The following is a 14,352-nucleotide window of genomic DNA, read 5'->3' on the forward strand; positions in this document are numbered from 1 at the left end:
TATATTTATTTTGCGTTTTTATATATTTATATATTATATATTTATACCTTATAGTTGCCCCGTTGTTGCCCGATGCCTCCCCGGGCCTCCTCCTCCTCTCTTGGTCAGCCGTCATCGCTCCTTCGTAGCACTCGCGAAAATACGAATAATTACGATCGCCCGACACTTTACACGGCACTCCCGACGCGACGCGTATTTCGCGTACATTGCGCAATGAGAAATAACGATACGAAAACTATAATCACACGAATCAACGTCCGTTCGACACTCGAGAATTTGGCAATCAAACTCGCGCGCAGCTTATCAGCAATGCTACCTGTAACAAATAAATATAAAATACATATATAGAGAGATACTTAAACAAATATTATAAATATTAATTTTTTTTTCACAGAAATCAGCTGATTAAAGCGATAATTTGCTAATTAATTTTTAAAATAATATATGTTATAAAAATTAAAATATGTTTAAAAAAAAATACATACATATATTAGAATAATCTTATTATTTCGCATTATGACACAATATAAATATGTAAGCTAGAATTAACGATAGATATATCTACGGATCGCAACACATTCGCACGCGCGAAAACAGATTAAGTTGGGTTATGTTGGCAAGAGATTTTGCATCGAATTTTTCGCGAAATATGCGTTTCGAACAATTACGACTACATATTAACGTTGAAATTATGATATGCGATTGATAAATATTACAATACAAAAGTTAGAAATCGTTTCTAACGATTATGCTTACTAATTAATCACAGCGGGACGCAGCTCCAACTGCCTGATACTCGCGGCGTTTCGGTAATGGCCGAGGCTACAAACATCGGCAACTTCATTCTAATAGCGCGCGCGCGATACTATATACATGACTTAATATTAATAATTAATTAAAATTCAAAGGAGATTTGTTCGAAAAGATATAGCTTTGAAAGATATAGAAAGAAAAAATATTAATCGAGAATAAGATATTATAACATATTATTTACAACATATTACTATTTTACAACTTTTACCATATTATTATTTTAAAATTTAATTAGCAAATTATAACATACACAATATATAAATATAAATATATAAGCTAGAATATATAATTAGAAAATTTTCGCTTTATTAATATTTCTTGATAAAAATCAGCTGATTAAAGCGTTAATTTGCTAATTAATTTTTAAAATAAGAATATGATATAAAAATTAAAATAATGTTTTAAATAATATGTTATAATACTTTAAACACGATTAATATTTTTGACAGTTATCAGCTGATTTCTGTCAAAAAATATTAATTGAGAATGAGGTATTATAAACATATTATTTACAACATATAACTATTTTAATTTTTTACCATATTATTATTTTAAAATTTAATTAGCAAATTAACGCTTTAATCAGCTGATTTCTGCAAAATATTAATTAAGTTTAAACAAACTTTATATTATTTTTTTTTAAATATCATTCGTTTTAATATAAAATCGAAGAATGGCGTGCGCGTAAGCGCGCGCTTGTGTTGTTCTAGTGCAATAAAAAATGTAAAGAGCGTGATAACAATGAAAAATGTTTCTGTCACTTATGTATGTTTTGCGATCTTCAAGAGCAATCGTGACACTACCAAACGTCAACTGACGAGATAATCGTATCCTCGCGATGCGAATTTCGCGTCCTGTGAAAAACGGCGACGCTTTCACTCCGATAATGCATCGTGAGATTTTTTTCTTCAGCATCCGAGAGATATAAATGTAACGCTGCTGTTTCTTGCGCTTTCCAAACACGCGACACGACATGAGACTCTGTTATACGTCTATAAAGTTTCTCGAGATTGTCATGCACGTCACCATTGACATATTAGGCTCGCATGATGCATCTCTTAATTTTGCAAGTATTTTAAACTGAATATCACATACGAATATTAAATCCTTCGTTCAACATATTTCCTGTGCGTACTAACGATTTCACATTTTCCGATATTATCTGACGCTATGCTATTACGACGATTCTCTTGCATCTACAGCAATTCTAAGAGACTAATTTTCTACGGGATTAGACTCTCCATTGTGTTGCCCGTCGTAAGAATGGCGACAGCGTAAGAAAGCGAAACGAGTGAAGTTACCTAAGACCCGATAGAGAACAAAGGGTTAATAATCGGCGGGATTCTTTTGGGCGAGACACACATTTTCGTTCAGGCGAAGGAGGAATATTTCCGGACAAAAGCGCGGCGCGTGTCGTAGGTCGTTGTGACACAAAACGTTCATCGACATCCGCCCACGCGAAGGAAGAATGCAAGAGAAAGACCTTAAGGTGAAATATGTAAACGCCCCTCGTTAGTATCGAGAAAGAATTCGAAGTATCCCGTCGATTATGTCCTTCCGATAAACGTCCTTTACCGTGATAAGTTTCGAAAAACGCCTAATGTGAGAAACGCATTAATGGGCCCCCTCTTTTTCGGATTTATTATACAAGCGGTGGAATGTCCGGAATTCATCGAACTTTAAGACGGATTTGATCGATGGGTAACATCAAATGTAACGGCGGTTAATTAACGATGCTCTTATTCTGAAGACTATACTGGATCCTTTTACGGTTCGTGACTGAGAAATTCGGCGAAAAAGGATTTTTTTTCTTCGCGTAATTTGATATCGTCGACGGGAAAAGACGAGGACGACGTTCTCATTCGCCGAGAAAACCCGCGAATTGCCACCGTCTCGACGACAGATTCAGTGAATCTCGCATCAGGCGCCGCAAAAGTGGACGAAGACGATGAACGAGCATTCGTTCGTCGCGGTAGAATCTATTTCCATCCCGGAGTCGAGCAAAAATAGTCTCCCGAGTGCCGCGATGAGAAACGTAGGCGTGTTTGACGCTGTTTTCGGTCGATAGTCGTTGAGGCTGAATCGAGACGAGACGTGAAATAACCACGGGGGGTGCCAGGATGATACCACCACGCATACGTCGCCCACGCCTCTTAATCGGATGACGTCAATCTCTTGATTCGTTGCCCTCTTATGTCCTCCTCCGCAATTTTTTCCTTTTTCGCAAAGGTGGAATTACGATCTTACGTCGTAAAACTGAGATGTAATGAGCGACGTGACGTAAACCTTTTAAGGAGCGCTCCTTCGGACGTAAACGGTTCGGATCACGCGGAATGTCATGGGCTAATTCGGGATAGAACGAAAGTGCGAAAGTCGGTTTCGCGAAAACCTCCTCCTCCGAAGCTTCCTCCGACAATGCGCTTTCGCGGTCTCGCGTAATGAAATATTCATAAAGCTAATAAACGCGATCGCGCGCCGTCGCGTCGCGTCGCCGTCGACGGCTTTTACTTTCGATATACATATACGATCGTAACGCAGATACAATCAATTGCTCGCGATATATGCGAGATTTCTTCCGCCGCTCGTTTATTTACCAGCCAGTCAGTTCGCGTGAATCATCGATTCCCCTCTGACTTAATCTCGAAACCGCCGCGCGAATATTAATAGCGCTACCATTTACGACCGGCGCTATTGAACGCGACGAGAACAAAAGTTCACATTGTGACGGAGAGCATATCTATAAGCCGTATATTAAGATTAAAATACCGCAAATAAAAATTGATTCGGTTGCGATAAAATAAATCAGTCCTCTCTCTTTCATGTTGTTTTCATCTGGATTTCAGGCGAGCTGTACGTGGAAGATCTGAACGAAAGGAAGACGGTTTCCATCAGGATGGGTTGGCTGTGGGTCGAAGGCACCCCGATGAGGCTACCATTGAGAGCGTTAAATCTCCGTCAAGCGCCGCCCAGCATCTGTCAACCGCACACATTTGCTCTGGGTTTTAGCCTGAGCGATTCGGAGGGTCGTTCTCTCGCCACTTTTTGGGTAATTAATTATTATCGTTAATCAATAGTCTCGTTTAACTCTGGTTTAGTCTTGGTTGAAAGAACCGATATAAATACGTCGATTTTAAGAAAAGAAATTCCTCTCTCGCTACCTGACCAGCGCAACAGCGATATCAAAGGACCAGAAACGTTTTATGGAGAACGCAAAAGGCATTCGCAATTTGGCACGGTTCCACGGACAAGGCCATTCTCGGTCGGCGTTCCTCGGCGGTGACCGTAAGGCACGAAGAGAATGAAGATAAAGCGAAAGAGGGGGAAGATAGAGGCCAGGAAAGAGAGAAATGATATGCACCACGCAATGCAATTGCATGTAAATGGCCTTTATCTCCGGCACGATCCGTTTCCTCGGCCGTAAACACTTTCACGTGCGCCGGGCGAACCGCGGCCGGCCTCCCGTTTCGCTGCAACTTCTAATTACGGGTCCGCTGGCGTCGCTATTCGATTTCTAACGCGTTATACAATCCCCGCGAGCGAGCAAAACGCGCCCGAGTTACCTATCTACCGTGAGCCGCCCAGTCTAGCCGATCTCTAGAAAATTCGTCCAAAATTTAAATCCTCGTTCGCTCGCGAATTTCACCTTACTTTACATAGAGAATCCGCTCATCACTCCTTAGGCCGCTAGCTTTCAAGATCAGAGACTACGAAACTCGTTTTACGAGTTTCGCCCTGGCGTCGGATTTTCACCTTCCCTTTTTTTCCTTCTCCACTCGCGGAATAATCCAATTAGAGCTCTCTTCTCTAGAACGATGAGAATCGCTCGGTCGACCTTATAATGAAAATCACTTCGACACGCGATTGTGGGATAAAGCGACCGCTCGAAGAACCCAGGATGTACGAGAGGCATCCTTGCTGCAAGGTCGCGGATTGTCCAGGTGGTGAGGGAGAGAGCGGCGGCACGTGACGCAACACACACGCCCGTTCATCCGTCCGGCCGTCGAATCGCGAGATCTTAAATAAGGCCAGTAGGCAAGGTCAACACACCCGCTTGCCGATTCGCACTCCGTGATAAATGCGTGGGAGATCGCTACACCGCTCTCCCATGACCCGCCATTGTCAAGGAGTCCCACCACGAGTCTCACCACGCTCGCTCTCGTAACCTCTCGAGAAGGGTTTCCTCGCCTCTTTGTGAAACTTCAAGGACGCTGGCCCGCTGGCGCGTGGCCTGTCAATCGTACGGGGTCCTTCGACATTTGTAATCGTTTTCGCGTTTTTATGCTGAGTCGGTTTAACAACGCTAATTGAAGCAATTATGATAACTACGCGAACCTCATTGATGATTGCAATCGCAAACATCGTACTTCACCGTAGAAATATCACGTGGACGCGCTCACACGATTTTACCGCTACGTAGTATATCTTTCATGTTCGACACTCGACGCTGCGTCACGATTTTCGATCGAAAGCGGCTTTTCCACGCTGTTCGTGAGATAGACAACCAACGATAGCGGAAACCTGTTGGCGAGCTTTTTTCCAGACACGCCGATATCGGCCAGTGTCGTCGAACCGACAGCGTAAACGCGCGCGAAGGTCACGTTAGCAGGCAAGGCGACAGGGAAATTTGTTTCCGTCGAAGATGGTAATGATCGACGCGCCGTCGGTGGTTAACGAGTAAATTCCATGGTGTCGGAGTCGGTCATTCGCGCGCTCGAGCGAACCGGCGACTTTCGAATCGCTAGGCCAGTCAGCGAAATCGTGTGTCACGGTCGATCCTGCGGGTAGACAGACCCGTTCGACTACTCGATGCAGCATCCCGATACCTACCTACCATACGAGAATGTGAAATCCGAATACGCATAACCGTCGGCGATGCTGCCAATGATGGTCCTACATACCCGCTTATATATATATATATATCAGATCATCCATCTACCTATCTACCTGTCTGAAAACTTTCATATTGCGGTTATCGATCAGATTATATTTAATCGCCTCGATTCTTACCTGTCATTTTAATCAATACACAGCTCTCTGTTTTGAAACTGTTTTAAAGAATTTCAATGTTTCTTTATGCATAAAGATAATTAATATTACAAGAGAAAAAAAGAGAAAGAGAGAGAAAGAAAGAGGGAAAATCATCTGAGATAGTAAAATATTTATTACATATATGCCTTAAATATTTTTAAGAATCCAAAAATATTCTGTCTGTAATAATTATTGCTAAAAATATTTAAACACGTCGATGTTTTCATATGTTCAGGCGGACACGGAACCGACCTATTGGTCTTGGGTCAGAGCGATCGCAGCTGAACTGGTGCGGCAAACACCGTTTCGTGCACAACGATGTTTGAACTTTCTGGAGATACTAACTATCTGCCCGAGAGGCCCGATCCCGTTGCCAGACAGCCCTACGGAAACTAGGAGACGATCCCGCAGCGAATTACGTTGTTGGCCGAGTGACTCGCCGTTGGAGAAGACGACGATGAACGCGACGACTATAGTTCTCGACGAGTCCAGGAGGAGGGCGAGAAGCGAATTGCGTGGTTGGTCCAGCAGCAACTCGAGCGACGAGGACCTCTTGGGAGAATATCGGAGCATACCCGCTGTGATAAGCGCCAAGGACCAACCGGTCGGCAGAGCGTGGGGTTGCAGCGAGAGCAGCGAGGGTAGCGACGACAGTCTCCCTTGGGGCGGTGTATGCCGGTCCAGCGTGGACTCGGTCGACTCTAGCAGCGTTCCCCTGCCGGAACCGGAAACGAGGGAGCAGAGAATACAGAGGTACAAGGAGGCGCGCAGACGCGAAAACGAGGCGAGGAGCCGACGAGTCCTCGAAGAGGACGCGAGGCGACGTAGAGCGAGCGCCGAGGAGAACAACAACAATCTGCCCAAAATCTTTGGTAGATCGAAGAGCAGGATTGTCGTTGACTCTTCCAACGACAATGATGACGTACATCCGACACGCTCGCCCAAGAAGGAGATTCTCGCGTCGAGCGACACGACGACGCGAAATGAAAATTCGATAATCAACCGATTACCTCCGATCAAGTCGAACGAATCGTCCACGGTAAGGTTCTCCACCGAGGAAAGTCATCGGAACGAGGCAGACACGAGAAATAACAACAGCAGCCCGAGAAACGGAAACGGCAACCCCGGAATACTCAGGTCGGACATGAACGAGAGGAGAAGCCGCGCGCGAGAGAGAAGAATCTTTCGCGAGAAGGCGCAACAAGCACCGAGCACCGTCACCAACATCGCAAACTCAGTGGAAACTCTTCGGGAACGCAAAGAGCGCCTGGCACTTCTGTCTTCCAAGATCCCCGTTTCTCGTCAATCGTTGCAATTCTGCTCGAGGCAGTCTATCGACTGCCCGGCGATCGCCTTCCCGAAATCACCGAGCTCTCCGTCGACTCTGACACAGCCACCTTGCGAGGAGGACGTCGCCAAGCTTCTGGAGCGGTGTCAAAGGGTGGACCACTACGTACCGGTACGGGAAAAACTCACCTTGTTCGAGTCTCTCTCGCGATTAGGCGGTCGCCTCGCTAGGAGTACGGAGGATCTCGGCCGAACGTCTTCGAAGCCTACTCCCAGAGGCAAGCAACGGGCCCGATCGCTTCACGATCTCAATCGAAGCGCCAAAGCCGTGCCCGTACGAGAGATGTGTCGGTTTTTCGAGGGCGATCTTTTAGAGCAGGACGGCTATCCCAAGGCGACGATCCTCGCCAAAACAAGATTCAGCGATCCACCCACGAAGAGCACCGCGTGGAGAGATCCGACCTCGAAACAGGAGGCACCCTGCATCAGCGCCTCCGCGAGGAAGAGACATTTCTTAAAGTGATCGCGATTAAATCCCTGGCACTCGGGAATAGAGAATTCCTTCGAGCTTCCGATAGTCTCTCGCCAAATATCATCATCTCTTCCCCCGTAAACTCTCATGAAACAGGCGCAAATTATCGCAAGTAACGTTAAACGAGAAAATATTTGCCAATCGAGCAATTTATGATAGTTTTCTTAAACGTCACACATTTCCTAAAAAATATATAGAGGCTTGCAAGAATCTTAGTGTCGTGACTGACTGAAAAATTTCTTTCTCTAGTGCGTTAATGTAAGGCGAATTTCTTGAAACAACTCGCGAGAATTTCTCTGTCGCGCGATGACAATTTGTTTCTCGTGGATTCCCGGGTACGCGAAACTAACTCGATTGAACCGCGCTTATCAAAGTGGTCAGATTAGAATTGGCTACGTCTAGAATCGTGTCGCGAGCGACGATTGTCACACTTGCGTCGAGAGAAAGTTCGCCGTGCGCACAGGCTTTTTTTCACGCTCGAGGCCCCGAACTGTGCTCGATTCTCTCGATTACTGGTTGTCGCGATTTGAGTGAAGCAAGAGGAAAGAGGTATCGGTTATTATATATACGCGCATCTTACGAAAGTGAGAACGGAGAAGAGAACCGACGAAAAGAAAAAAAAAAAAAAATCCGACCGCCGCAAAAATATTTTCCCACCTCGAAATTAGGTTTTTCGCTTCTTCTATCCGTCACGCGAATATAATCGTTTCGGCTCGTAGAACAATCGCGTTTGTCCGTATTTCAAAATACAAAGTTGGCATGTTACATCTATCGCACGATTGTGCGTATCAGTGAGATCGAGCGTGGCCGATCGTGACATGAAGGAAATGAGGGGAAAAAGAGAAAGAGAGAATGGGAAAGAGAGAGAAGGGGAATCGGAGAAACCGGTAATTTACGTTCACCGAGTGATTGCCGCAACGTTGAACACCTGTATACAAACTGTACGTGAGCCGATCGTCGAGCTCATTTTTCGATTAGCCTGAATTCGATCGTCCGGATTTTAATCAGGTAACACGGCTCGATATCGTTAAGCATCTAAAGAGATAAATGATAAGTATCGCGAGACGTGCGTGCCTGCGACGTTTTCCCGATTAAAATAATTACGAGTGAAATTTGTATATAATTGATTAATCTCATTTTGTACCTGAAATTGTTCTACAACCTCTTTCTCTTAGGCTATATTATATAGTTTAATTTTTGTTACATGTTTCTCGTTGCGATTGTAAATAAGTGTCTAATTATTGAGATTTATATGATTTATATATACTATATATATATATATATATATATATATATATATATATATTTATCTAGGAAAAAATATATAGTCTTTGTTGAGTGTGTTGACGTATAATATTTGCTATTAGAGTATGCAATTGCAAGGGTGCAAATCGCCCTTCATTGAATCTCTCGAATTTCCGTTTCGAGGGCCAGAGTGTAGACTGGAGACGACTTCCGCTTATTTCGAATCAAAATGATAATTTCCGCTCGTATATGATATTCCCCTCGCTCTCTCGTTCCTCCTCGTAATTGATAATAGAGAGACAACACGTATATAATAAAATCAAAGTACATACTAATTCTACACAAAATGGGGAAATGAATAAATGTCGAATTGTTTTGACAGGGAAGTTAATACAAGATGTAAAAAAAAATATATGTTCGATACGAGAAAGACTTATTAAGAAAGAAAGTTCGTGTTAAGTCCAATTTTTTTAAATATTGAAAAATACTGAAATATTGAAGGAAGACTCTTTCTAATTAAAAATTTATCATTATACACACATTTTGATAATTACATTACATAGGCTCGCTGATCGCGAAAAAACTTGGTGCAGCCGAAACTTGGAAAATAATTTTGTACAATTAATTTTGTACATCTCCATCTCTCGAGAGACGTTTTACGCTCGAAGAGAATCGCCACTTATTTTTGTATCTCGTTTGTTGTATAGTATATATATGATCTGCGATTTTCTTGAATTGTATATACACATATAGAATTGTGAGCGTAATATAGCAAAGTAAGGAAGATTATATTGTAAAAATGTCGTGGAAGATAATCAATTCAGACGAAGCGATCGAGGATTAACAATATTTCTTCATTAATTATTGACAAACTCAATTCTTTTCTGCTATCGTTATATTATTTCTCAACGTGTCAATGACCAGATAAAATATTGATAAGTAATAAAATGGATTATATCTTGCTCTGTTGTATATATATTAACTTATATTAAATTTGTTACATAATAACAACAAATGCTTCAAATACGTAACGGCGTTAATTATAAACTTGATTAATTAAAATTTAAACTTTTCTTTCATATATCTGCGAAAGGATTGCAGAGTATTGTCAGTACTCAATCGCAAAGTCGCTTGCAGTCGACAGCCGTCTACAGGGTGATCGAAATGACACTGTTGTCGTATATTTAATGACGAACAGTGTCATTTGACAAACGATGCCACCCGGTACGAAGGGTTGATCGCCAAAGAGGTCTTCTAGTCCCTCGTCGGATAATTCCGAAAGGTTATCCCCACTGCGTATCTATCCCTCGATATACTCTGATTTCTATCGCCCTCCGCCCACCTACGAATAATTGTCAAACGGCACGGAATCGCGTGCTGTTCGCGGCGAAAGCCGTGCGTCTTTGTATCTACCTTTGTTGTAATAAAAAGGGACGAATAATGGCCGTTATATAAAAGAGACTGTCGTTAGAAAGCCGGCGGAGCCTTGGCACCGTCGGCATTCTCAGCCTGTTTATTTTCCTATGTTTATTTACGCGCACATATCTTTTTCATCCTACGCGAATACCTAGTTTCTTTCCTTCCTTCCTCTCATTGTCGGTCAGGGCGACGCATCTAAATCCGAGGAGATGAGAATCGCGAAGGAAAATATATTTCGCGTATTTCGCGCAAATTGATTCTTAAAATAGATGTGTCTTAAAATAGATTTATATTATCTCGGATAATTTTTTTCGGAGCAATGAAAGAACATTCTACTGACGTTCATAATTTACCACTACTGTGTTTCATAATTTTGTTTCCATTCGCTTTCGAATTTCCTTTCCGTGCGCCGATCTCGCTCTCGTTCGTGAAAACTCGCTAATTATCCCTAGTTTTCGCAAGATCAAACAGCCAAGGATTGCGCATAATCCTACAGTATATTCTCACATATGTGAGCAATATCGTGTCAGTGTTTTCCAGATGAAGTGTCAGAAATTCATGAGCCGCGATTGTTTCCCGGGAAAGTAGCCAAGCAGTACAGAAACCTGTCTGTATTTTGCAAGAAAATGTCGAACGAGAGAAAATGCAAAAAAAAAAAGAGAAAGAAAGAGAATATTTCTTTTTTTTTTTAAATAAAAATACACGCGTCTCTTTATAAATGTTGTTTAAACTTCTTCTCTCCTTTTTTTCCTCGAACCGGAAGTAACGGTCTCAGATTTCCGTGTCTGCAAGCAATGTTCCTTTCGAAGTTTGCGCGACTAGCATGTGTATTTGAGATCGACGTTTACATAACGGTCATCGGTGCACTCTACTCCAATGTTTATTCATTTGGTTGTTTACGTACGAACTTGCGCGAGCGAGCGCAAGTTTATATCACCGCCCACTTGCTATATACATACGCTTATATGCATATAATTTTCGTTCCGCAAAAGTGGTAGCTACCGGTCTCGCGAAAAGAATCAATGGAGAGTCTATAACGGTGATCCACTTGCGATTTTTAACGAGACTGTAAATCCGTAAACAAGATCGCGCACAAGTATACAGTTCTGGGAATCAATGATTCGCCATTCGCAAAATAAGAGTAAACATATTTCCGTTCTCCTTTTTTCTTTCCCCCTCGCAGAATGGATTTCCAATCGGCGAATATATAAAAGATACCTTGTATCTTTTTCGATTCCGTTACATCGGAGAAGTCGTCGCGCGATGCAAACTTTCACTCATTATAGCTGTCCAAGTTATTTTAAAATTAGGATATATTTATATATACGCGAAAGAAGACTGTTTTGGCATAAATGTTTCTCATAAAAATTTATTAAGACTATCGTTTCGATTATGCTAGGTAAACCTGTTCCGGAGAGAGATCAATAAACAAATCTTCAACTACATCCTACGGATGGTGGAAGAGAAATGTGTGGACATATGCTTTAAAACTTTCTTAAGGTTCAGTCTCGCGTCGCAGCATCCGTGAGCAAGAAAATGTCTGCAATTTTAGAATCAACCCGTACATTATTACAGAAATGAACAGCAATCTCAAAGGAGACGTATTATCACGACGTCGACAAAAAGCAGCGACTTGTCCGAGGCGAATATCGGTAATGCTGCTCATTTACTTTAATGTAATGTATTTATTATAAACTGTATATATATATATATATATATGCGCAGTTATGCAAAGTGGAATCTGTAATACGTATACATAGGTGCACGTGTGATTCGTTTTCAGTCGCATCATCGTCACTTTTAGAGCGTCGATGACGTAGAAAGCTTAAATTTATCGAATGGTCCAATAATTATACACAAAATTAGTATATCGTGTACGAAGAGAGAGAGAGAGAGAGAGAGAAAGAGAGAGAGAGAGAGAGAGAGAGAGAGAGAGAGAGAGAAAGAGAGAATCGAAGAATATGTCGGTGTCTTAAGTCACATGTATTCGACGAGGCGGGTTTAATTTATTGCTGATGGCGACTAAAAACGAAAGGCAGTATCGACGCAGTAATTAAAGATTTTGCGAAGAATACATGACGTTGGTAGCGGCGCGTATAATGAAAGGTCAACACGTGCGATTTCAAGTTCGTTTGACGCAGGTGAGATATCAAAGTGCGATTGCCAGCTGAACATTTAAATGTCGACGATGATGGAGATCAACGTCCTGTACGTTTCGATTCTTCGAGATCAATCGCAATTACGTAGCCAGAGATTGCGACAAACATATTCTTGCCGAATAAAAGAAGGGAGCAGGTATCTTGAAATTTTTGACGAAGAAAGAATTAATATACTATTCGTGAATAATATAATTGTGTTAAAATAAATAGTAACTGTTTTGAATGAAAATATGCATATCTTTTTTAAGATACAATTTACATTAAGTATTAAAAAGAATATCGTTTAATAATACTTTTTTAAAATTCCTTCTAAAATTTTGACGCTATAATGAAGCACTTCTCACGAATGATGATTAGAAGAGGACATTGCAACGGTTTCATATGTAACGAGCAGAACGGTCTCGGCATTATTATCACGATAAGAAACCGTTTCGGATACGAGTCGAAAAGACGCAATGCGTTGAACTTGTCGTGAAAGAAGAATGGCCAACGGTATTGGAGTAATGGTCTCATCAATAGCGACTCGCAGATTGACAATTATTGATGAAACTGGAAGAAATTTGTAAGAGAGAAAGAAAGAGAAGTATCGTTCTTATGAATTATTATATCTCGTCAAAGTATTTATCGCGCGCTTCTCTCATACGCTTTTAACGTTCGGTTCGCAAGAAACACGGGTAATCGAGTGAGTGGCCTTGATAACCATCGGTACCGGCCATGGTTCGAGGAGAAACAGGCACGCGGTTAATATATTGCGGCGTTCGATCGGTCGAGATCGATCAGCGGATCCACTCTAGATCGTAAACTAGATCGCTTCTCGCAGCGATGACTCGAGCGCATCGTCTTCGATTTAACGCGCTCTCGATCAAAGGAGCGAAGAACGAGGAATTTAAATTAAATTTCTCTGCTTCTGTCATTTTTCGTTTTCTTAATTCTAAATTCTGTGAAATGTTAAAATTAATTACTTACGTTACAGCAAGCGGGGAGGAGGGAGAGGGGAGAAGACGCAGCTACCATGGGCGAAAAATGGAAAATGAAAAAAATTTTTTTAATTAAAAAAATTAAATTTAAATATAAAAAAATACAAAAATTTAAGAAAATATTTAAAAAAAACTTTCTCGATTTACATCTACCTTGTCGCGGTGAGAAAGCTTTAATACTAAAAGATGTAAAAATATTAAAGCAACCCCTCCCTCCCAATTAATCAGCAAGTGATATGTCACCACCCTGAAAAAAATTCTGCGGACGCCCATGGCAGCTACCATGATCGAAGAAACTCGTTTTTTTAAATTAAATCACAGAAGATTGACGTAATCGCGATGCTAATAACCGCACTCGATAGCTGTTAAGATAATCGGGATTTTAATGACGGATTTTTTACGCGTATTTTGACACACATGATATAACCAAAACTGCGTAAACCGACATTGTGCATTTCGATATACATAATGAATTTCGTGGCTAACATCACTTGGAACAGTTTAGAAAGCACGTCGTGCCATCTGTAACCACTTGTCTGACATATTCCATTTCGACTACTGATTTTCTCGGGGGGGATCCTCCTTATCTTTCAAAGATACTGCAATTTATTAAATAAATTTCTTTGTTTTCTCTACTGTACGAATAAGAAAATATATATACTTGCATAATATATAATTGCAAATATATATATAAAATATAAAAACGCCAGAAATATATCAAACAAGAAAGAGCCTTAAAAAAATCATCACTTCGCTGAAGATGCACGCGTTAAAAATTCGCATTACAGCACGAACAATGTCATCAGCCTTTCACATGAGAGATCTAAATATACATATGAAAAGAAACGCGTGTGTATGCACACGCATATTGAACGGGTCGTGACGTCAACGT

The 14,352-nt window shown here is 41.5% G+C and overlaps 2 protein-coding genes across 3 annotated transcripts in view; one reads left to right on the forward strand and one right to left on the reverse strand.

The window, feature by feature from the left end:
- The window catches only part of LOC145935097 (uncharacterized), a 32,317-nt gene extending 21,955 nt beyond the window's left edge, over nt 1-10,362 (forward strand). Inside the window, exons 2-3 of the mRNA XM_083036161.1 lie at nt 3,657-3,859; nt 6,077-10,362. Of these exons, the coding sequence (XP_082892287.1) occupies nt 3,657-3,859; nt 6,077-7,651 (1,778 nt within the window). The 3' untranslated portion in view covers nt 7,652-10,362. The remainder of the gene's footprint in view (nt 1-3,656; nt 3,860-6,076) is intronic.
- LOC145935100 (uncharacterized) overlaps nt 1-14,352 on the reverse strand; it is a 129,504-nt gene that overhangs the window by 58,315 nt on the left and 56,837 nt on the right. For both annotated transcript variants that reach the window (XM_083036174.1, XM_083036175.1), the window contains exon 3: nt 48-316. The gene's annotated coding sequence lies outside the window, so the exon portion shown is untranslated. The remainder of the gene's footprint in view (nt 1-47; nt 317-14,352) is intronic.

The sequence above is a fragment of the Prenolepis imparis genome, unplaced genomic scaffold (genome assembly GCF_030444845.1).
Source record: "Prenolepis imparis isolate NDT839.2.m4 unplaced genomic scaffold, iyPreImpa1.0 SCAF_4, whole genome shotgun sequence".
Classification (NCBI taxonomy): domain Eukaryota; kingdom Metazoa; phylum Arthropoda; class Insecta; order Hymenoptera; family Formicidae; genus Prenolepis; species Prenolepis imparis.